At 45.0% G+C, this 25,368-nt stretch overlaps 1 protein-coding gene across 3 annotated transcripts in view; it reads right to left on the bottom strand.

Moving 5' to 3' along the window:
• Positions 1-25,368, bottom strand: part of FREM1 (FRAS1 related extracellular matrix 1) — a 138,523-nt gene that overhangs the window by 89,544 nt on the left and 23,611 nt on the right. For all 3 annotated transcript variants that reach the window (XR_016441269.1, XM_090038728.1, XM_090038729.1), the window contains exons 2-7: positions 21,632-22,137; positions 9,676-9,770; positions 7,397-7,698; positions 6,716-6,912; positions 6,081-6,404; positions 3,187-3,295 (exon numbers count right to left, since the gene is read on the bottom strand). Coding sequence is in view for 2 of the 3 variants with exons in the window: in XM_090038728.1 (XP_089894854.1) it covers positions 3,187-3,295; positions 6,081-6,404; positions 6,716-6,912; positions 7,397-7,698; positions 9,676-9,770; positions 21,632-21,862 (1,258 nt within the window). In the remaining variant the exon portion in view is untranslated. The remainder of the gene's footprint in view (positions 1-3,186; positions 3,296-6,080; positions 6,405-6,715; positions 6,913-7,396; positions 7,699-9,675; positions 9,771-21,631; positions 22,138-25,368) is intronic.

Raw genomic sequence — 25,368 nt, forward strand, 5'->3', positions numbered from 1 at the left:
TAGCGTAATCTGCGAATTTGAACAAGGTGCTTTTCACCCCCTCATCCAAGTCACTGATGAAAATGTTGAACAGTGTGGGCCTGAGGACTGACCCCTGGGGAATCCCGCTGCCCAGATCCCTCCAGGTCGAAAATGACCCATCCACCACCACTCTCTGGATGCGGTTCTCCAGCTAGCTGGTGACCCGTCTGACTGTGTAGGCATCGACACCACAATCTCCTAATTTTTTAATGAGAATGGGGTGAGAGACAGTGTTGAAGGCCTTCCGAAAGTCCAGAAAGACTATTTCCATCGCGACACCTGCATCCAAGGATTTTGTGACCTGGTCATAGAAGGCCACCAGGTTGGTCTGACAGGACCTGCCTCTGATGAACCCATGTTAGTTGCCCCTAAGCATACACTCCCCTGCTTGCCCCTGACAGATATGCACCTGGATAATTTTCTCGAAGAGCTTCTCCAGGACCGAGGTAAGACTAACAGGCCTGTAATTTCCTGGGTCCTCCTTCCTCCCTTTTTAGAAAATGGGGACCACATTGGCCCTTTTTCAGTCCTCTGGCACCTTGCCAGAGCGCCACGAGTGCTCATAAAGCTGTGCCAGGGATCCTGCAATGACCTCTGCTAATTCCCTCAGCACTCTGGGGTGGAGATCATCAGGACCTAGTGATTTCAATACATCCAGTCCCACCAGAAGTTCCCTGACTAGGTTCACTCTGCCCCTGGGCCTGGCTGTGCCTTCCCTGGGACCACAGGGGATTCCGGTGGGGGGGATGACCTGATCCCTGCTCAGAAAAATGGAGGCAAAGAAATTGTTAAATAGGTTAGCTTTGTCATCTGGTGAGACCACCAGATTTCCTAGTGTGTCCTGCAGAGGCCCCATGTTACCCAGAACCTTCTTTTTACCCCCTATGTATTTAAAAAAGGATTTCTTGTTATCCTTGATCCACTCTATATATAGAGTGGTCTTTTGTTCTAATTGTGTGTATGTCTATATCTATATCTATATCTAGATATCTATAGAGAGAAAGAGAGAGAGGGTGGGGGGCTGATTAGTTGGGCAATGCTTTATTGATATATTTACAATGTTAAAGCAATTTGAAAGCCTACTAGTGTCTCTATCATCATGATAAAATAAATTCTAAATATCTATATGTGTTGATGTGTGCATTTGATTTTCTTCTTACACAATGGGTGTGTGATCAAGGGATGTGGGGTTGCAGGAAGAGGATGAGAAGGGATGTAGGGGAAAGCGGGTGGGTTTGTGGGTGGGTGTGGAGGCATGTGGGGGGGATGCGGGTTGGTGTGTGTGTGTGTGTAGGTATGAGGCAATTGTGAGGGGACTGTGGGTGTGGGAGGACCTTGTGGGGGGATGCTCAGGAGAAGTGGGTCCCCTGGCCCTCACAGGGTGCAGCCCCCCCCCACAGCACACGGACTGCGCACCCCATGCAGGGCCACAGCCCCACAAGATCCCGGGCAACCTGCAGGGCCACAGACCCCTGTGCAGGGCCTACAACTTACCCCCTGCAGCAGCAGTAGGAGTGGGGCACTCTAAGCCTGCTGCTGCTGCCAGCCCCCCTGCGGCACAGAGCGGCCTCAAGCGGCTCAGAGCCAACGCTCCCTGTGCCACTCACCAGGGGCCGGTACCACTTGCAGGGACCGCATGTCATGCTGAGCTGGGTCCCTGCCAGCACTGGCACCGCTCACACCCACAGGCCAGGCTGATTCCATGGCAGCAGGACCCAGCGTGGCTGATATGACCCCCCAACTTGCCACTTCCTAGCTCCACATGCCCTGATATGCCCCGGGCCCCGCACACCCATAGGGACAGCTCTGGGGCTGCCACACACCTGCTCCCCGGCCTGGCAGCCATGGTGCTGGTAGTAGCAGGCAAGCGGGGCTGCGCAGGGTTGCGGCTCTGCTACAGGCACAGTGGGCAGTGATGCAGCACTGTGTGACCTGGGCTCTGTAGATGCTGAATTAAACTGGCCTGACCCATCCAAAACCGTGCACTAGCAAGCCAGGCTGGGTCCATTCTGCATGTATGGAGCTTGGGTCACACAGCACCGCATTACTGCCTGCTGTGCCTGAGCCACAGCCATGCTGCCTGCTGCCACTGGTGCCACAGGGGCTGGAGGGGGGCAGGCATGTGGCAGCTCCCACTCAAGCCCCTCCACATACCCACCCACTGAGACATTCTCCCCCACTGCTCCCCACACCCCCCGACATACCCTTTCACTCCCCATAGCCCACGACAACCCCATCCACTCCCAACACCCCCGACATCCCACTGCACTCTTGACACTCTCTGACATCCCCCTCTATTCTCCATAGCTCCCAACATCCCCCTGCCACTCCTCACACCCACCCATACCCATAAACCCCCCCACCCCACTTCCCTAACTTACCCTTGACAGCACCAGGGGCACCACAGAGACACTCTGGCCAGAAACCAGAGCATCTCTCCTGGAGGACCAACTCCCAGGTTACCTCCAGGCATGGTCTAGGAACATGTCTTGCCCCGCTGTTCTGCAGAGCATTTTTTTTTTACCCCTGCATCTAGGGGTTGAATTTTGCCCCTATGCTGCAAGTTTGTAGCATGGGGAATTTTTTTTGTTCCTGCATGTGCCTCTTCCAACATCTCAGAGGGCTTTGAGATGCTGTAAGATACACATACGCACGCATGTAGATGAGCTCTATGTAGGCTATTGTCTGGTTATAGCTTAACTTTCTCATGATAAAATTAAATCGACTGAGCCTGAGTCACAGCAGCAGCTTATCCCACATGTGATTTGAAAAGAAGGGGCTTCCCCAGTGTTAAAGGTTGCGGGGAGAGACCTCATCTTAGAATTGAGTAAATATAGTGTTCACCTGCACTACCTGTCCACCCTTTCAATGTACAGGTCACTTGTGAAGCAAACAGCATATATGGAGAACTTGATTTTCCCTTGTGCCCAACTTTCTTTCTTTTATTCTGCACTTTCATTCTGCTTCAACTCTAAGAGTTCTTCCAAGTACTATACAACTGCTTCACACCAAAAAGAGGAAAAAAATGGAAAAAAAACCCCACAGGTCTATATGACTCTATGCTTTGAGCTTCTTAAACTCTGACTCTATGCAACCATATCCACCTCCAACATATCCAGCATATTATACATGTCATAACAAAATTTTAGTGAAATGAAATTTTACCTGTGTTCCATGAAACCCGAGGAGCATTTGTATCTGTTGTTCTAATAGAGATATGAACAGTGATTGGTGAACTCCTTTCAAAGTATAAGTCATGAATCTCAAACTCCACCTGTTAGATAAATAGACATACCTTCATTGAAGAAACAGGTTGAAATATCATTGCTTATGCATATCCAAAACCTATACTGAAGGTCACTGGAGGTCAGTGACCTTCTGAAGCATGGAGGTCACTTAAGAGGATAAAACAGTATGATAACATATCTTAAGAAGTTCTGATAGTATGATAACAAACTTAATATGGTTTAAGATGCTATTAAAACCTCTTGCTTTCTGGCAAATGGTCTGCTCAAAAAAATGGCCTATGTGGATAACATGATTAAGGCCTGCCTCAGTTTCTATATACAACAGCACGTGAGGCAGTGATGTGGCTGGCATCACATCCAACCACCTTTAACTCCCCAACGTGAATGATCAGATAACCATTTATAGCTGGGTTGGCTATATACAGCCTTTGGCATAAGTCCAGAGTGAGGCTTCAAATTTATGCATTCTGAAGGCAAAGGAAGATGCCTTAAGCATCTTTCTACTCCCTAACCTGACTTTCTGCACCAAGTTTCTCTATTCTCTTATGTTGGGTTCCTGAAAGATAAGATGATAGAAGATTTCTATAAGTTAACAGGAAAAACACATTTTCTTTACCACTAGAGGAACTCATCTCATATAGAATTTTTGCAACAATAAAATAAAATTTGAGAGACATTTCCTGGATCAGAGATGCTTTTTAAGTCTGTGAGACATGATATAGAAAAAAAAATGAAGGAAAATTAAATGCAAGGGGGACAGAAAATAAAAAAGTAATTTAAAATTTTTGAAGGTGTGTCCAACAATGCTGCAAGCAAAATGAAGGAGAGAAATTAAAATATTAGGCTGCTCTTGATTTGTAGTTTCCTTGGGTAGAGCTAGAATTCCTATGAAAGAGATTCCCCAGATTCTGGGAGCTTATAAACACTGCTACCTTACTCTTATCTGCCTTAGGCACCGAAATATTTTATCTTGTGGATCTTGTCACTCTGTTTTCCCATCTATATCTTTATCAACTTACATAATATTGACTTCATATTCTGTCATATGATTTCACCCTATTCACATGAGCCTTTTTCTGCATTTCTTGCTACCTGCTTGAATCTCCAGTTGGCTCTCCATCTCATCAGATGCTCCTTCTTTCAAGGAAGCTTTCAAACACAAAGTGCTTCTCATGCAACTGCAGGCTCTCTATTTGCTTTGTTTTTTCACTCACTTGTTCCCTGGGTCTAGAGACCCAAAAGTCCTTGGTTGCTCTCACAGTTTCCCTTTACCTCTTTCTATCCAGGGCATATTTTTCCCATACTACTAATTCACAGTAAGAACTCTTATGTCTCTCTCAGTATTATACCTCCCATCCTCATCTTAGTGTGTCATAGTGAACACAAAAATAATTGCTGTCTAAGACACAGAACTGGTCTGTCTCCTGTCATTATAACCACATGTCCTATATAGAGAAGCTGGAATTTGACTACTAGGGTCTCCCAAACTAAAGCAGTTGCAATATACATGAATTTACTGATCCACCAGGTTGGGGATTGGGTTGAAAGGTAGTATCATTATCCCATTAAAAATAGTTAAGAAACTGTAAATGAAAATGGGGGGAAAAATTTCTGGTGTCGGTAAATTAATTAGTGAACAGTGTACATACACCTGATTTGGGTTTGATAGTAGTATGGTGGCCAAAGAGTGATGAAGTACACTATACTGTACAGTATGCTGAGTTAGGTTGCAACTCAGTTTCAAAAGGTAGTAGAAAATCTACACGGGACTTGATTAACAAATACGTGGCAATATAAAATACTGCATTTACTCACCTACCATACAAACCTTTTACCCAACCATTAGCGATCCAAATTTGGTGCATGCGTCTTAAGTGGGAAAAATTATTTTCTGTCCCATGGGGAAGCATGGAGAAGTTATAAAACCTTTTCTTCTTTGTCTCCCCCACCCCATTGAAGGAGAGGGCTCCAATGAAGGAGAGGGAAGAATCCAGTGTTCAGTAGCAGTGTAGTTTTAGCCATTTCCAGCCACTGCAAAATTGGCGGTAGCTTTTGGCTGAGCATCAAAAAGCTGATGCTGGTCGAGGAGCAGCTGTGGGAGGGTTACAACTTTAACTTTTACCTGAGCAGGAAAGGGTGAAAAAGTGATCCAAAGGGTAGGCTCTATTCCTGTTCACGTGGCCATGAGAGGGAAAAAAAAAAAAAAAAAATCAATCCATTTCGTCTTCCTAAAAGAAGGTGCATGTCTTATTTGGAGGGTTATATGAAGAAATATGGCATGAATAACTTCTATGAAAGAAGTTTCAAAAGAATAAAAGGCTTGTAATTGAGATCAGAATCGGGCCCACCTGCTTTATATTATACAAAGAATTTACATTTAGATTGCAGAAATGATATGCAGTAGATATTTTCTTCAGTGACTATAAAGAAGACAGCTGTTGTACTAAAGTGAGATTGTGTTAAACTTGACATGAAAAAGTCAGTGCTAAAGACGTAGTATGTGGGTAAATAAGTAGAGAGACAGGATTACAAAAATAATGTTTTGGTTTTTATGGGGTCAGAAATATGATAAACTAAGGTCACATGTCTATTTTTGCTTATAAAGTCACAGAATCTTTTTCTTGGGAGGTCCAACAGTAATAGTCCATAAGTCATCTAAGAAAAACATAACTCACATTTTAGTTTCCTTATTCCATTTCATTAGGAAATATCATTTTGCTCATAGATAAAAATTACAAATGAACACATGTATTTATAACATATGTATTCCTAGGCGGAAAATAAATATCAGAGACTCATAAATCATGTTACCTCATAATTCCTCCTCTCTGTATGGCTGTTGTTTGGAGGCTGATATGCTATAAGCACCTCACTGAGATCTTTCCATGTGAAAGAGGTGATAGGCCTGGTGTGGTCTGACAGATGAGTGATGTAGCCCTGCGGTGGTGGCTTGGTAATGTTGAAAACTAGCAAGGATTTAGGTGTTTCACTGTCTTCAGCATCTATTGTTGCTGTTGTCATGGGACTCAAAATAAACTGGTCCACCTCCAAGACGAATGTTGCCATGAAGGCAGCTTTGGGGATCTGGTTGGGAATGGCACCTCTGATACGGACAGGGAGCCAGGCATACTCTGTCTGAGAGGGAAAAAGAGCTAAGGAGTCAGGACAACATATACATTTCAAATAAGATATTATAGGAATAAACAAACAAAAGAAATACTGGTTTGAGTCAGATCAAACCAAAATGAGAATTTTTCTTTCTAGCGTACTTATATTAAAAAGAAATTGTTTTGGCTGAAGAAAATGTTCATTCAACCCACTGTGAAAATATTTGATTAATGACTTCAGTAGAATTAGAAGAGAGATTACTTTGTCTCTTCATATGAATACAGACATGAGTGAGTAGAGTAAAATACTAGGCAGTATACTATTATGAAGAATTCTACCTTGTGCAGAATTTTGCTTCTGCTGTCCATGAGATCCAGTCGGATAGGAATATAATCAATGTTGGGTGAAGGAGGATCAAGATGCTGATATCGAATCCCAGTCAGCAGAAATTCCCCACAGCTCATTTTGGTGATTTGAATGGTCTTCAGTCCTTGAGTGCAGTTCCCATTCCTGCAACTCTGGGCTGCTCTCTGCTCTGTAACCCAATAGAAGCTGACATAAAAGATTTGTTTGAACATAAACTTGATCAACTAACACCCCAAAGTTCAGTCAGCATAGCTAAGCAAAACACGTGATGTAACATATGACTCTTCTCCTACCTCGCTTATACAAAACAACAATTTTGTTGTGTTGACTGACATTTTTCAACTTCAACCTCACTTGCTTTTTTGTGCGTCTCCTGTGTTTTTGTGTACTCACTGCCTATAAGAGGCCTAGAAACCTTACTGAAGACCATTCTGTGAAGTACTAGTCATCTTCGACTTGACTCACATTACAGTCCTCTTTCTTTTTGGCTTTTTTTTCCAGAGACAGTTATTGCTGTGCACTAAAATCCACATCACTCTGTGTGTTGTAAGTGATGGGTCTTAGCAATGTGTGTGAAGTGATTTATTGTTACATGCATTCTGTCTACTCTCACTGTGAATGTTCCTAATGCAAACAATGTAAACAGATCGTACTAGAAGTGGAAAAGAAGCTATGGGGTTGGTCTCCACGAGGTTCTTCCTGTTGAGGTTCTCCAATGACAACTTGACCGTGGGCTGGTAGATGAGTTTCTAAGGAGGCCATTGTAATGACACACTCTAGGTTTATCCTCCTGTCATAGTCAAAAGTGAGCACATTCCTGTCAATCACTCTGGACAGGCCATAAAACTCGGGGACTTCCAAGATGTTGGAACTCATTTTGACGACATTGCAGTCTGGCTCAAGTAACTGCACCTGAAGGGTGAATGTTTCTGTGAATGTTTCAGTTTCTGTAAACCTACAGAGGATAAAAAAAAAAAAATACAGAAAAACTTAGTAATACTTCATTCCTGCTTCCTCCAGTATCAGTGAGCTCAGCATTATCCTTAGTTGCCTTTCCGTTCCCTTGGCAAATCTCCTTATCACCATATAACTAAAGTTCACATTTGAAGAACCTGCATGGAGATACACAGAATGCTTCTCATGACTTGACCTGATATCATGCCTGGAGACACAGAGTTTTTTCCATTGACTACACAAGTTCTACTGATTTGATTGTCACCATGCAGAGGGAATTAGGGCAAGGGCTTCAGGAAACAATCTCAGGCAGGGAAAAACTCTAATGTTATGTCTGTGGTCATTTAAGTTAGCAGTAAAGAAGTTTGAACCATACCCAGTGGATGTATCCTGTGTAAGGAATACTGGGTGGAAACGCTACCTATTTACATGCCACCTCTACAACACTGCCAATACATGCAACTGCTTCAGATCTCAGATTTCCAAGCTCAAGTAGGGGGAGAATACAAGATCACTCTCCTCCTCAAACAACTCCACTGAATGCCATTGATTTCAGGATTCAGTTGATTTAATCTCCTTGTTGATTAAACTCTGTAGGAACTTGATATTACCTATCTCAGGGACCTTGTTTCTCTCTCCCTCCCTCCAACCCAGGGGCAACACGTAGGGGGTGCACGCCTACCCCCCAGAGCGTGGTGGTGCGCTCCCTGGTTGGCACTCGCCAGCACCACCCGCCACTGACGGTGCCAGCAGCATCTGCAGGAGCTCCCCCACTTACCACCACCGCACTCCCACCACCACCATGATCCTGCCACCACTGTGCCCCCCCAGCTGCCGGGGACCCGCGTCATTCATGCTCCAACCCAACTCCAGCTTAGGCAGCTGGGTCTCAGAGCAGAGTTCATTAGCACACTGCCTGTCTTGCATGCATACCAGCTCAGCCTCTGGCTTCTTTTCTATTCATTCCATCCAGGAAGAGCAGACGCACCAACTGCAGGGGCTTCCTCAGCCTGACGAAGGGTTTTTAAAACTGAAAGCTTGCTAAAAACAGCTTTTTTCAACTATTTAAGTTGGTCTAATAAAAGATATCATATTCACCCAAAGAACCTTGTCTGCCTTGGCACAAGTTAAGTGCTTAAGTTTCCTATACTTGAGCATCTCTGAGATTCACAACAGTCAGCGTGCTCTTAGCTGCAGATAATAGGAGACACTGAAGTGAGGGTTGAGTCTGAAATCCCACACTCTCTCCCAGACTTAATGTGAAACTGGGACCACACCTAGCTTTAGACTCCTAAGTCACTCCTTAACATGCAGGCTTTTGGCTCACTCTTTTCTTTTAAGTGGGTAGATAAGTGGTAATTTTTACATAATAGTCTGCTGGTTAGAGATGGCTCACTCCAGAAGTGGACAAGCTGGGTTATACCCCTCCTCAGCCCAAAGTATTCAAATCCATATCTTCCATTACCTAGGAGACTACCCTAACTAACAGGCTAGAGTGAGTGGTGCTCAGGACAGGGTTCTCCCTTCCTCCTGGAGATGGGCCACTGTACAGAAAGGAATGCGATATGGAACAGGAAAGTGGATTAGCAGAGGAGAGCTTGGCAGTAGCCCAGTGATTTGAGCACTTGCCTGGCAGGAAAGAAAACTTGAAGTTTGGTCCCCAGTCACAACATTGTCCATGCATTTTATCTAATGACTCCTTAATGAAAAATACATGGGTAGTCCCTGGAGTAGGGATACATAATGTTTATCAATATTAATGAATACATTACCAGAGCATTTCTGATACATGTTTTGACAGATAATGCCATAAACAGATGCCTGGTTATTGATTAATAATTATTTCCACCATATCTAAGTAGCTCCTGCAGACAAGCACAGGAGATACTTTTTTACCTGAAAAATGGGATAATTGTTCTCCATAAGGAACGCATGTTTTTCTAGTAATAACAATATATGACAATCCAATGCTGCTTACCTGTACAGCCTAAGCCTGACCGAGTCTTCATCTAAAATGGGACAGCCATTGTGAGTATACTTGACTTCATCAGGAAGGAAATGACAGTCAAAAATCTGGTGAAGGGAAAAAAGTTGACAAATAAATGTGGTTGAGAATGCTAACTCAAGATCCAATTCTTATCTATTCGTCAGAGAAATGGACTGAAGCAAGAGGTGCTTTTTAGAGAGTTGTTAGTCAGTGTTACCAAGGGAAACCCAGAAACCAGGATAATACTGGTATGCCATGTTTAGAAATACAAAAAAACATAACTTAGTTTTAATCAGTAATATGGTCCCAATTCAGCAAACCAATTATATATGCACTAAGCCCCACTGTAGTCAATGGGACTTAGGGAGGAATATACTTTGGAGAAGAGTGGATTTAAGGACCTGCCTAAAAGCTCTGCTGAATCAGCATCTACTTCCTGAAGATAAATGATGACATGCATTACAAGTGAGTGTAACTGGCATGCATCAGTTATTAAGAGCACTGAATACATCCAGTATTTAAGTGCTTGTAACTCTGCTAGATCATAGGGCTAAGCACCAAGGTTCAAAAAGCCTGAGGTGGAATCAGTTCAATCTTTGCACGTTTTTCTAAGCTGCATAGCTTGAATCAATAACAAACTGAACTGATGTTCAGTGTTTGGATGGCCAAGACAAACAGAGCCTGCACTGGCCCAAGCCAGGAGCCTGGGGGCATTCACACACACCACCCCTCACCACCAGCTGCCTAAGGCAGCTAAACCCAGCCCAGTGGCAGCCCAGGCCTGATTGCTTGATACATACCACCCCCCCACCCCTGCTGTCACCCCTGCTGACTCAGCTCCTACCTCTGAGAGGTTGGGGGGGAAATGTATTATCTCACCCTGGCCCTCCTGCTGGGATCTGCCTGGCATGAGAAGAGCCCCCACTGGGGGGCTTTTCAGCCTCTGCAGCCTAGCTAGCAGGGCTTCGATTGGTTCAGCCCCACTCCCTCCCCAGACCCATCCCTCTGAGAGGGGGTGCGGGGAATGTGCACACCCAGCCTGGCACTGCCCCCCACCAGGGTCTGCCTGGCATGGGGGAAAGTCCCCACTGGGAGTTTTTTGCTCCCCAGCTCACTGGGCTGGGATCAGCTCAGCCCTGCCCTTTCCTCAGCTTCTGCCTGTGAAAGGCAGGGGCTGGGGGAAGAAAGGAGGGAGGCAAACACATCGGGCCAGCTGGGCACTAGCCCCCCAGCTGGGATGTTCCCAAAACCCTGGGGGTAGGGGGAGGGAGCCTGCATCCTGTCTCACCAGGCTGGAATCAGCTTAGTCCCATCCCTTCCCTGGGATGGGGTGAAGCTGATCCTTACCTGATTCAACAGGCTGCAGTTACAAAAAGCCCTCGGTTGGGGCTTGCACCACGCTGGGGCAAGCAGACCCTGGCCAATGCTGGGCTGGGCCAGTGCGTTTCCCCCCCCACCTCTCCTCTCAGAGATGGGGGGCTGGGGTGGGGGTGGGGCTGAGTTGATGCCAACCCCGCTCACTTGGCTCCTTTGGGAGTGAAAAGCCCCTACTGCTGAAGCTTTCTTTCCCCTTGTCCTGTACACATGGGGTGCTTTGGGAGACCGGAGTGGGGGTCTGTTTCCTTGCCCCCTCCATCTCACTGGGCTGACAGGTGCTGCCAGGGAGCAGAGGCTTTAGTGCCTTATCTCTGTGATAGCTGGAGGAGGGGTGAGCCCTGTTCCACTGGAGCAGATAGCCCAACCTAGGGGCTGCAAAGCATTCTGGGATGCTGGGGGACTGTGAGTTAACTTGAATAAGGAAGGGATCTGGAACAGAGGTTCTATAAACTGGTTTGACCTAAATCACTTAAGTTTGATACTACATCCAACCAGGTTTATATTAAACTGGTTTCAGCCATTTTGAAAGCGGTTTATGTGCACTGATCTTCTGTTCTGTTACAGGTTTAAACCAGTTCCAGATGACTTAAACCAGTGTATGTGTAACTTCTGTCCCTAGCCTAGCTGTTCAGGCTAGGTGTTCTGTCTACATCAGACTGAATTTTTTTTGGAAAAAACAGTTTAGACACTTCCAAAAAAAATTCAGGTAGGGAACAATACATTGTTTTTCTACACTGAAATAATTCTAGCAAAGTTTTCTTTAGAACGCTTTTGTTAGGGCTGTGCAAAGATTCGGTGCTGCTTTGATTTGAAGGAGATTTGGCCCAATTCAGTTGCCAAATCCCCAAATCCAAATCAAATCAGGGGACCAATTAAAAGGTCCGAATCATTTTGAAGCTCTGCAAGTCTATTCAGGAAAGATTCAGAGAGCTTCAGCGATTCAGGCAGTCCTCATTGGCTGCAGCAGGGAGCTGGACCCAGACTGGTAAGTAGGGAGTGAGAGAAGGAGGGTCGGAGGGGGGGAGGGAAGCATGGGGGGAACCCTGCCAGGCCCCATCTCCTGCCTACTCCCCCAGGCCCACTGAGCACCCTCTGACTCCTGACCACTGCCCCACCCACCCCAGCTCCCAGTTGTTTAAAAAAAAGCCCCTACTCACCGGGTGCTGCCAGGCAGGGAAGCAATTCTCCCCTGCCCCCCACCATCCCACCCCACATGCAGGACTCTGCCCCCTAACTGCCACCCACTCTCCCAGCCCCGCCCCCATGGCTGCCCTACCAGTCCCAGCTCCCAGCCCTTTACAAAAAAGAAAGAAACCCCGAACGCACCAGCTGCTGCAGCAGCCTCAGGGCTTCTGGGGAGGATAATGGAAGAGCCCCCATGTAGTATGGGCCTGTGGGGGGCAACAGCCATTGTTCCCCACACCAGACAGGAGCCGGTGAGTCTGGGGTTTTTTGTTTTTTTAAAGAGCCAGGAGCTGGGGTGGGCAGGGCAGCCATGGTGGGGGCTGGGAGAGTGGGCAGGGGCTGGGGGGCTCGTGACAGAGCCCCCCACATGGCAGGGGGCAGCAGAGATTGCCCCCTCCCACCATGCAACAGCTGGTGAGATGGAGCTTTTTTTTTTCCAGAGAGCCAGGAGCTAGAACAGGCAAGGCAACCATTGGGAGCGGGCGGAGGATGGGGCCTGTGTGATTCAGAGATTTGGCTGATTCAGTAGCAGCCGAGTCTACAAATCAGATTCAGCTGAATTGATTCAGGACAGTGATTTGAATCACCAAATTGAATCACCGTCCCCTGAATCGGCCGAATCCAAATCCTTAGCGAATACTAGACCGCTTTGCACAGGCCTAGCTCTTGCACCTCTGTGCATTAGAGCTGGGAATTCATGTTTCATGAGGGCACAGCCTCTGCATCAGGGATGTAACTTTTGACATCCCTATTACATCTCACCCTTTCTTTCCACTCTAGTTCTAAGCCCTTGAATAATCACTGTTTTCACTTATGCCTAGAAGTCTTGCTACAGCTTGACAGCTAAAATCTGACTTTTCTCTGACTGACATATAATGAATAGTCATCATGTAAATTGTCCACTGCTTAACATTTCTTTTATGTTATCTCTCTTTCCTATCTCTTTCTTGAAACAATGAAACTCATAACCGGTACTTGCAGATACGGTCCTGTTGCTTGGCTGTCTGTTCTCTTGCATATCCGTCTGATCTTCAGCTTAAACAGGCTATTTTAAAAGTCTACAAAAAACTGCTTACCTTCAATTCACTACCCATTTTAAGGATATCTATGACCCCTGTAGGCCAAGGCTTATGTCCAAAAGGCCATTTTTGAGTGTAAGAAAAGAACTTAAGGACAAAAATTTTGACATCAGGGAAAAATGGATCTAGTAATGGAACACAATTCACATTATTAATACATTTCTTATTATGGACCCCACATCTAAACCCTCTGGCTTTGCTTTACCAAGGCAGAGCTAGACAATGTTGAACAGGGTTCACACTGGACAAGGTAGATGTAATTAACTATTACATAAATGGAATTTTTTTATTAAAGACCCCAAGTAAAGTCCAAACTATAGCACGCATCATGGAGGCATGTTCTATTTATCACTTCAGTGGTTCATTTGAAGACCTGCACCAGGCTCCTAACAATTCTTTGCAATGGATATCAAATATAAAATGGTCACTCTAACCTTATCCCTCAGTGCCATTGTTTATAGGTTGTTCTGTCTTTTCATTGCTGTATTCCATAGGAATAAATAAATAAATCTCTTTCTTACACACACACACACACACACACACCCCCCTACACATCTCTGTTCTCACTGATCATGTGCCAAGCACAGCTCCTAGCACTGGTCATATTGGCCATATACCCACCATGCAGACCTCCTATGTCTGCCAAATGCCATCCTGATTAGAGTTACTATACGTCCAGGTTTTCTGAACATGTTCTTTTTGTGGGGTCCTCCCATCTCTGTCTGGACAGTTTTTTAATATCAGCAGATGTCTGAGATTTTGCTCTGCCTCTGCTCAGCACTGAAGTTTTTCCTGCTCTAGCAAGGAGGTGCTTGGTGCTGGCGGGAGTAGAAGGGGGTGTGATTGGAAGCAGGATGCACACCACTGAGGCTGCAGCAGGGTGGGGGAGATGGGGGAGGCTCCTGCCTCTCCAGTGGGTAAGGTGGAGGAGGGGGCTGTTTGGGGCCAGAGGGAGCTGCATAGCCAGGCTGGTGCTTGTGCTTGCAGAGGCAGGGCAGCTGGGAGATGCTGCAGGTGGGAGGGGCGGGGGCAGGAGGCTATGGGTTGGAAGTGAGCGGCCCCAGCAGGGCTGGGGGGGCTGTGGTTTGGGAGTGAGGGGCACCAGAGGGGTGGGGAACTGTGAGTTGGGGGTGCACAGCACAGACTATGCCAGAGGCTCTGGGTCAGGAGTGAGAGCTATCAACAGGTTGGGGAGGATTGCAGGTTGGGAATGAGGGGCTCCAGCATGGTCTGGGGGGGGAAGATATTGTGGGTCAGGAGGGATAGCAGCAGGGCTGGGGGGTTGTAGCTTGGGAGTGGAGAGCAGGGGCAGAGTACAGACATATCGCTACCCACAACCGCTCCCTGACAAGTGTCTTCTTTTTTGAACCTGGAAATATGGAACCCTAATCCTGATGGAGCCACTAGCCATAATTCCTTCAGTCCTCAGCTATGAGGGCCCAGACATGGACAACCTTCATTCTGGCATGTCCTAAGTTTAGGGACATGTAGTTTTGTGTATCATTTATTTATAGTTAATTTGCAAGAGACAGTTCTCTCCTTACAGGATCAGGATGGGTCAGAAGTATCAGCTATTCAACGTTCAGCAGTAGGTAACATGAACCCTTAAACAGCAGAAGAGTTATTGAATAACTTTGGATTAAAAATTGGCCTTTAGTTCTCTCAACAGAATCCACAAAACTGTGATTTACATTATTTTTGTACCACATAAGCACTGGCATTGCACTGACTCACAATTTTAAATAATGACAATGTAAACTTTTGCTGAACATTGTTCTCATGAGACCTAAAGTTGAGTGGTAACTGTCATATCTGAGTGAATTTCAAATATATACCCTGGCTTTCATCTGCATAGCAAATGCAATACAAAGAGTATTAATAACCACTAACCCCAAAACAAAAGGGTTCATTTACCCTCAGAGAATAAACACATGAGTTAAGAGTATTTAATCTGCCAGCTGCATTCCTATCGACTACAATAACCTGGATGAACAGCATGATTGAACAAACATCACTGAAGCAAATGTTCTAGCCTTTACGTGTGCTTAACGTTTAGAAAAGGAATGTGACAGATGTTTGCTAGAACGTGCTGGCTTCGTGGTTGGTTACCCTACTCTTTGGAAGTTCTCTTTTTCGGAATCTCTTGCCTATGTTTGAAAAAAAAAAACTAAGTAACCGTAAGTGGATACCTCATGATTTTTCAATATGCAACAGAAAAAGAATCCTGCCCCCCCATTTTTGCTTTTACTGTTAAGTTTAATTAATCTACATACATTGATAAGAGCTGTATCAGAAAACGTTTTCTATTGCAAAGAGGAATGCTATTTAAGTACTCTTTTAACTACAGAGAAACTGCTAAATATTGTTCTCAAATCATAACTTTTGAAGGGGGAAACTCAGCTGAAGTCAGAAGAGTTCTCAGACAGCAAGTACATAGACTATATAAGTAAAATTGTTGTATGTACCAGCTCCCCATAGTTTTATACTTATATTATACTAAGCATCAGAATCTCTACTACTGTAAATTAACCAGGGTCCTTTAAAGTTTTGCCATTGGACATCTAATCCTAGTTTCCGAAATCCCAATTTTCCTCCTGCTTGTGTATTTCTATTCATAGGCAGTGCAATCCTCTATAGAGAAATCTATCACATTAATAGGTGGTTCTTGGGGGTTTTGTTGCTTTTTTTTTTTTTTTTTTATACAAGATATCATTAGTTCCTCTTCCTAATTGATAACAAGGAAGTTAAAAACTTTTTTTTAAATGAAGGGCCTTCCTTCAGCATAAGCCTCCTACTATTGACATATAGTGATTATAAAAAAAAGACACAATCTGCTTTGCTAAAAGAAACATCTGTTTTATGTTTCCTAATATGTTTCCTTTTATATGAACAGGCAACTGTAATTGTCTATAAATTTACTAAGTAAAACAAAGGAGAGCTAAATCTTTTCCTAATTACTGTCTTGCTTTGTTTTTTTCCACTTCAACTGCTTTTCAATTACAATTTGTAATTAAATTGTCACACATTCCTAACACATTACTCACTTTAATGAGAGTAAACCAGATCAAACCAGAGACATATCCTGACTGCAGTATTTCCTGGTTGAAAGAGCAGGCTCAGCACTACCAGGGACAAGATTCTGCCATCTTTACTCAAGGGTGGTAAATGCTTAAATAGCTCAGGCAAGTGCTTGGGACTCTGACTCCCAGAGTCATGTGATTACATCAGAAACTCTCATTAAAAAAACTGACAATGGCTTTAAGCTCTCATAGTTGAAAAAACTAAAAGAAAGCTTGACCTGAAGCAGTCATATTCGCCTGTCTGCAGACAAGCGGCAGCAAAAGAATTAGCATCAGTCACTACAGCAGAGCTGTGTAATTCCAAGTTTACCATCAGATCAAAGCAACCTCCTCCAGGCCAGATTAGAGTAACTGGGCCCAGTTGCTCCTACTTTTAGAACATATGATAGATATCCTGCATGTCAGGAATAAGGGTGTCGACACGGAGGCTAGGGACAGACGTTACACATAAATTGGTTTAAGTGATCAGAAACTGGTTTAAACCTGTAACAGAACAAATGTTCAGTGCACATAAACCAGTTGAAAAATGGCAGAAACCGGTTTGAGATAAACCTGGTTGAATGTAATATCAGACTTACCTGATTTGGGTCTATGACTCAAGAAGTCTATGGACCAACAAGAGGCAAAGTGTTGCTCGACCTGGTACTGGCTACTGGGGATCACCTAATCAGTGACCTAGTGATCGATGGGAAGATGGGTGACAGCAACGGTGAGCTGATCAACTTCACCATCCGCCATAAAGCTGGCAAGTCAGTCAGCAACACGGAAGTCCTTGACTTCAGGAAAGCCGACTTTGACAAGCTCAGGAGGCTTGTCAGTCAGGCCCTAAGGGACCATGACCCCAGGGAGAGGGAACTTCAAGAAGAGTGGTTTCTTCTCAAGGGAGCAATCCTCAATGCACAAGCTAATTCTATTCCATCGCGGAGGAATGGCAGCAAGAGGGCACAGCAGCCCCCTTGGCTCTCCAGGGATCTAGCAGACCTCCTGAGGCTAAAAAGAAAGGCTTACTAAGGATAGAGGATGGGATTCACCTCCAAGGAGGATTATTCTGCACTGGTCCGGTCCTGCAGGGAGCAAACCAGGAAAGCCAATGCTGAAACTGAACTCCAACCAGCTTCAAGCATCAAAGACAATACAAAGTCCTTTTTCAGATATGTGGGGAGCTGGAGGAAAAACAAGGGCAATACTGGACCCCTGCTGAACCAGATGGGGCCAACCAATTAAATGGGTACTTTGTGTTGATCTTTCATCAGTCCCATGGGAGGCCCATGCCTGCTATGGGACAGGAAGGTCCAGGTCGGGGAGATCCCCTGCCCTCCATTAATGTTGACCTCGTGAAGGAACACCTTGAGAAGCTGAATACCTTCAAGTCAGCCAGCCCTGACAATCTACACCCCAGGGTACTCACGGAGCTGGCAAGCATCATAGCCCAACCTCTGGCACGGATCTTTGAAAACTCCTGGTGCTCTGGTGTAGTGCCCGAAGACTGGAAAAAGGCCAATGTGGTGCCTATCTTCAAGAAAGGGGGGAAAGTGGATCTGGCTAACTATAGGCCCATCAGCCTGACTTCTATCCCGGGGAAGATCTTAGAAAAATTTATTAAAGAAGCCATCCTTAATGGACTGGCTGACGCCAACATCCGAAGGGATAGCCAGCTCGGGTTTGTTGAGGGTAGGTCTTGCTTGACCAATCTCATTTCCTTCTAAGACCAGGTGACCTATCACCTGGACAAGAGAGAAAAGATTGGTGTCATATATCTTGACTTCAAAAAAGCCTTCCATCTGGTATCCCATGATCACCTCTTGGCGAAACTGGCCAATTGTAGCCTTGGGTCCACCATGATCCGCTGGCTGGGAAATTGGCTCCATGGTCAGACCCAGAGGGTAGTAATTGATGGAAGTCACTCATCATGGTGTCCTGTGACCAGCTGGGTCCCCCAAGGCTCTGTCCTGGGACCCATACTGTTCAACATCTTCATTAATGATGTGGACATTGGAGTCAGAAGCAGGCTGGCCAAGTTAGCCGATGACACCAAACTTTGGGGCAAAGCATCCACACCAGAAGACAGGCGGGTGATCCAGGCTGACTGGGACAGGCTCAGCAAATGGACAGACGAGAACCTGATGGTGTTTAACACTGAAAAATGCAAGGTTCTCTACTTTGGGGGAAAAAAACCTACAGCATCCTTATAGGCCTGGCAGTGCTACGCTGGCTAACACTATGGACAAAAGACTTGTGGGGTCATCATTGACCTTAAGATGAACATGAGCCTGAGATGTGGTTGCTTTATTAGCCACAGCGTCGCAACCCTGGCATGCATCCATAGATGCTTCTCAAGCAAATCCCAGGATGTCCTTCTCCCCCTGTTTCTCGGCCCTGGTGAGGCCGCAGCTGGAATACTGCGTCCAGTTTTGGGCTCCACAATTCAAAAAGGATGTGGAGAAGCCTGAGAGAGTCCAGAGAAGAGCCACCCGCATGATCAGAGGTCAGGAAAGCAGACCTTACAATGACAGGCTGAGAGCCATGGGGCTCTTTAGCCTGGAAAAGCATAGGCTCAGGGGTGATCTGATGGCCACCTATAAGTTTTTCAGGGGTGACCACCAGGATCTGGGGGAACGTTTGTTCACCAGAACGTCCCAATGGATGATGAGGTCAAATGGTCATAAACTACTACAAGACCGTTTCATGCTGGACATAAGGAAGAATTTCTTTACTGTCCGAGTCCCCAAGGTCTGGAAAAGCTTGCCATTGGAGGTGGTTCAAGCACCTACATTGAACACCTTCAAGAGCAAACTGGATGCTTATCTTGCTGGGATCCTATGACCCCAGCTGACTTCCTGCCCTTTGGGCAGGGGCTGGACTCAGTGATCTTCCGAGGTCCCTTCCAGCCCTAATGTCTACGAAATCTATGAAATCTATGAAATGCAATGTCTGCCCCCAGCCCCTTGCTTGTTTAAGTTAAATCAGAGTCCCCCAGCATCCCAGCATGCTCTCTGGACTGGGTGGGGCTCTCTGCTCCGTAGCAGAGCTGGCTCCTCCCCTTTGCTGCCTGGCCAGAGCTCTGGCACAGACTTGCAGGTACAGCAGGGACTGCTGGCTTCCGCATGCCCCCCTTCCCCTTACCACTTGCTGCTTAAGCAGGGACCCCTTTCTCCTCTCTGCCACAGCACAAACCACAGCCAGCATGTGGTATGCTAGGTAAGTCTCCAGCAGAGACTGCAAACACAGCAGGGTCTGCCTGGCTTCCCGTGCCCCACCCACCACCCCCACCCCACTGCTGCTCAAGCTGGAAATCCCCCCCTTCTCACCCTCCCATCTCCCGCAGCACAGAGCCCAGCCACATGGACCCTAGGTATGTGGTATGCTAGCTAATCCTGACAGGTGTCTGTGTGTCTTTCTCTCCAGTGTCACTGGGGCAGACAGACAGAACAGTGACTGCTTAGGGCTCTTTGGAGCTAATCAACAGGTCATCCAGTAAGCCATTCAGTAAGCCTTTAAAAAGTTTGAAATAATGGAGAGAGGCTAACTGGGTGATAAAGACTGCTATCACTTGCTTGCCTGTCAGTTTGCTACAGACAGTGTGACAAAGCAGGGAGGGAGATTGAAAAGCTCTGTATAATCAACAGATGCATACACTGCACACCCCACCCCGCTTGCTGCAAAGTGCTAGCCCACAGCTGAGGGCTGACAACACTCCCACCCCTTGAGCAGCCAGCAGGGAAAAGCCTAGGACCATGCAGAAAGACCTCCCTAATGAGAAAGTCCTTCTAGGGCCTGGTCATGCACCCCTCAGCTCATCTCCCTACAGAAGGGAAGGGAGGGCTGCTCTAGTGCCCCCTGACTTCTAGCCTGAGCCACTGCAGGCATGTGCCTGACTTCCGTCAGTCCAGAGAGAATGTCTTCCTGGTTTCAAGCCAGTTCAGCCTAGCCAGGTTAGACTAACCTGCAAAGTTTGAATCAAATCAGGCATAGGCTTGTTGAATATCTAGGTATTCAGGAAGGTCCTGTGAATGCTTGTTCCTCAGTGGCTCTGAGAAAATTTGCTCTAACTTAGTGTCTGGGAGTCCTCAGGGTAGAAAGGCTTTATGTCCTGAAGAGCTGCTCCAGAAAAGGAGGATCCACCAGAGTATGGAAGTATCCTGGCCCCTCCCTTATTTTTTCTGGATAAACCAGGTGGCAAGCAGGGAGGAGCCATCAGCAGATCTCTGATCCCACAGACAGAACCTTCATGTTGGAGAATCCTCTGCTAGCTAGTCTTAACTACATCTGCAATTCCTTTGATCCAGTGTAGAGATACAAAGAAAGCCATGATGGACATGATACCTCCAACACAATCAATCCACAAGTATGACTTTTTCCTCTCTTTGCCCCTGCAGCCTCCATAGGCTACTACAAACATTAGCCTTCAAAGTTTTGGTTCAATTCAGATAAGCATCTCCTGGAAAATTACTTGTGACCAAGTTAGAAATACCATGAGACAGAGTTTTAATTTTAGTAGTTTGCTACTTCTGCTTCGAGTCAAACACTAGGAAACACAGATTTTTGTCTCTGCATATTGTCACCACAACTTTCCTCTGAAATTCAGGCAGTGGATTTTTCTAGGCTTATTAATAAGAGAAAGATGATGCATGGAATTTATTTTATTGTCGTCTCATGCGAGTAATTTAAAAAAAATCCTTTTCCATATTTACCATCTGTTAGTAATTTGGTCGTTGAGCAGCAGAACAAATAAGACTGCATGCAATGAGCTTATTGTATGTGATGATTTTTTTCTTAATTGCTCCCCGTGTAGCAACTGCGTGACTGAAATGTAAAAGTGCTTTACCCTGCTATACATTCCCTTAGGGATATTGGCTATTCTCATTGTAAAGAAACAAGCAGCTGGTAGACTTTTTTTGCAGAAAGTTCTGAAAGACTGGCGGCTGTGGAACCCACATACTGGTATAACTCCACCATCATGGGCAGGTGCTACTGAATTTCTGAGCAAATGCTTTGTTCCAGGGATATAATCCTCAACAAACCAGTACTTTTTAATGAAAAGCTAAACCCTGCTCACAAAAGCTATGAAATGTTATGCTTTTCAGTTACTATTGTATGCTTTTAAACAACAGTTCTTTTCAACAAAACTCTTTCAGATTCTGAGATATGCACGTGCACACACACACACTCTCACATGCATATACAAGCCAAGAAAGAAGAGAGTAGTAAAATACTGATCCCAAATACCTGTGGAGTTAGTTTCCCAACCCTCTGTGTTATTGGCTCATTAATCACAACTTCCACTTTGCAGGCATCTTTCACTCTGGGGATAGAAAACTGCAGGTCATCTTTTGACAGAAAGACAGACTGTCCTTTCATCACTTTTACCCCACGGTTGACACTGATAAAGGAGGAACAGACGCATCTCAGGATAACAGTGAGCAGTGGAAACAGCCAGCTGTTCTCAAGGGGCTTCATACTATGATGAGAAATCCACTCCCTTCAACTAGTACAAAAGTCCTTAACAGAAGAGGTCTTCTCTTCTTCCTCCAGCAGATTTTCACCATATAGTCAAGGCACTGGGCTTTAGTCGCAGGCAACCACTACTGTATGTTTTCTATGAAATGTGCCCCTTCAATTGAAATTTGGACAAGTGTGCCTTTCAAAGTGCCCTTGGGTTTTAAAAAAACTCCTTGATCAATCTTGACAAAATGATGAATGCTCTCTTGTAGTGCTTTAAAAGTTTGCAAGTCCTGCAGGGAGAAAGAGAAAGCAAAAAAATTGATATAAGGCACGAAGTATCTATTGAAAAGGACAGCAAGGAGATCTTTCAATGGTTCCATAATTACAATTCATTTCAAACAGTAAACTAACTAGACTTCTACATAAAGTTAAGTGCAGTTATGGTTAGAAAAGTGATTATTTAAAAATGGCACCTACTCATTCAACAGATCTGATCCTTGTATGGTATCCAAGTTGTGCCCAACACATGAACATTTACATATTTATATGTACTCATTTTGGCCACCTGAAAGAAGAAGGATCCTACCAGCCTTCAGGTCCTATAAAGCTGGCAGAATTCTCAAGAAAGAATTGTGACCATGGCTCCCTCCCTTCATTCTCCAGCTCTCTGGAGGAGGGCTTGGGCTACCTTTCAGCCACCCAAAGGAAGGGAAAGGACCTGGGTAGCTTGCAGCCCCTGCAAAGCCAACAAGCCTTCATGGGTGGAGGCCATCGAAGCGTGATTCTTAAGGGCACCACTTGGCACTGCCCTTCAGCATGGGCAGATCCAAAATGTCAGTGATGGGGTGCAGACACACCCGCTTTGCCTGTGTGGTACACACTCAATGAGAGAGCTTACTGTGCTTGTGCCACAAGGCTAAAGAGGATGTGAAAGCAACTCCTTGCTAAGATCCTGGCATAGCTCCTACTGGGAGCACCACATGTGCCATGAGCTCACTCATCATTACAGGGTCTGCTTAAAACCCTTCTTGTGCACAGCTCTGGATCACAGAGTGTGAACACCACTGCTGTTCACCCTTCCCTCCCCATTCCTTCTTCCCCATTTGATGAATTCAGCAGCAAAGAAGAATAGACAAGTAGCATTAGTGCTCAGCCCCTGGACTATGGAGCTATGTGGAAGCAGGAACTGAGCATCACTTTTAGCTGCTTGAAAGCAGGAACTGCACTGACATGCTGGAGAGCTCAGAGATCTCATTCCATGTGAGGTAGCACAGCCAAAGCAAGGGGTGCAACTGTACCACTGTAACCCCTCTGAATTCACCCTGCCCTTTGGTGGTGATCAAGGTGAAGATGGAGGGTCTTTTTTTTCTCTTTTACTCCTTTGTTAGGATTCGTTGGTATTTGTGTTGTGTTTGTCAGGGGGAATGGAATAAATTAAGTGCATTTTTTGGGGAGTTCAGTGACAGTCATAGCCCCTCTATAAGAGAAGAGGGGACTTGGAGGGAATGTTGGGGAAGGGTGGGGAGGTTCTTCTCTTGGAGTGAAGCAGGGTGGTGAGAAGAGGTGGGTGGGGAATGAGAGGGTTGGAAAAGGTTCCTATATCTCAATGTGATTGGTGGTTGGAACCGGTGAGTGGGTTTGCTTGGATAGAGATTTCAGCCGGTATGTGGTGGTTGGGGAAAAATGAGAAGTTGAAGTTCTTGGGTTTTGGGATGTTGTCTGGGGAATCTGGTCTGTGAGTTGTTTATTATAAGCCACTCTGAGCCTTTTGGAAAGGGTGGGATATAAATCTAAAAAAATAAATAAAAATACACATACATACATACACACACATTATATATGGGTGTGTGTTCGTGTGTGCATGTGTGTGTGCACATGAATATGCATATACAAACAGTTCTACAGACAGAATCTTGAATCTATACAGTATTTCGTACTGGTTAGCACAGGAAGCCAACATAGTTATGATAGACTGAGCTGGATTCTATTCTAATTACAGATACTCCTCACTTAACAGCATCACGGTTAACATTGTTTCGTTATTACTTCGCTGATCTATCAGAGAACATACTCATTTAAAGTCACGCAATGTTCGGTAAAACGTTGTTTGGCCGCCACCTCCTAGTAGGTAACTACTGTGACACAATTGGATACGCCTAACATCGTTTCACTTAAAGTTGCATTTTTCAAGAATGTAACTATGATGTTAAGTGAGGATTAGCTGTAGTGTATCAAAGAGGCAATATCCAAATATGTTCCAAATGCAGACATAAATGCAGTTCTTCTGATTGAATGAATCTGGATGGAGGGGAAAGCAGCAGCTGGTTGCTTGTTAAATCACAAGTATAAGTATATGGTAGAATGTTGAAATTGTTCATGCTTCTCTCTTCAGAAGAAAAGAAGGGATTGTGGGAATCATTCTCTACCAATGGATAAAGAATATCTGTATAGAAAGTGAATTATTATCAAATTCTAAAATGGAAACAAACACAGAAAAATAATCAATTAAAAAAGTCTCCTAAACTGTCTCTTAGTTAGGCTTAGCCTTCAATGTTGTGAGGTGGATCAACTGAGTTCCAGGTAGTTTATACTACTTGTAGTTACACTGAATGACATCTTTAGAAGCAAAGATTTCTAAAAGCTCTTATATACTCTGAGGAAAGCACAGTCCTTCTGGGGCTGCCTCATCTCCTTAACAAAAGATCAGTAGTTTAAACTTCCCAAACTAATAAACAATATGTCACAAAATCAGAATATAGCATTGTTTCAATTAAATATCATAAACTCTTAAGCCAGAAAAGCTGCTGACTCCAAGGGGCACACCTTTATTTTTATGAGAAATTCTGAGTAGTCTCACTCCTTGTATATACAGAATGTCAGCACCAATTAAAATATGATCATTAGCAATGGTCTAACCTGGAAAAAGACAAAAGCCAGGACTGTATGCCTCTTATTTTTTTCTTTGATGGCAGTAGTCAAGTCCTTTCTAATGTTTCCCAGCAGCTTAGCTGCCTCTTATTCCCTACAATTGTACATTCTTATCAGTCTGGTTTTACATTTCACTGAGCAGCCAAAAGCTATGTTAGGAAACTGTTAAATGTTTTTCATTTCCTATAATAACAAAAGACAGAGCCACTCACTCTGGCCCAGGATGCATAAGTCTGTGCCTAACTGTAAGCAACTGAGTAATCCCTGTGGAGACAATGGGACTACTCATGTGCTGAAAGTCAAACATGCACTTCCAAGGTCTCTCCACATGAAAAGACCGAAGACAATTTACTGTTTCCTAGCTCTTTAATTGCAATCCTAGAGATGTAAAACTTTGCTCTAAAAGTATAGACATGCATCTGTCTATTTCAATAAAACAAAACTAGGATGGAACGGATTAAGAAATCAGGAGTCCTGTAATCTTGCAAGATGGAGCAAACTGCTTCTTATTATATGTATTGGTCAATAAACCTCCCACTCCTTGGCTTTGGGTTCATCTTCATCTACTGCAGGAATTAAAATCAGTAACCAGA

Source organism: Crocodylus siamensis, chromosome 3 (assembly GCF_052110815.1).
Source record: "Crocodylus siamensis isolate JL-2025a chromosome 3, ASM5211081v1, whole genome shotgun sequence".
Lineage (NCBI taxonomy): Eukaryota > Metazoa > Chordata > Crocodylia > Crocodylidae > Crocodylus > Crocodylus siamensis.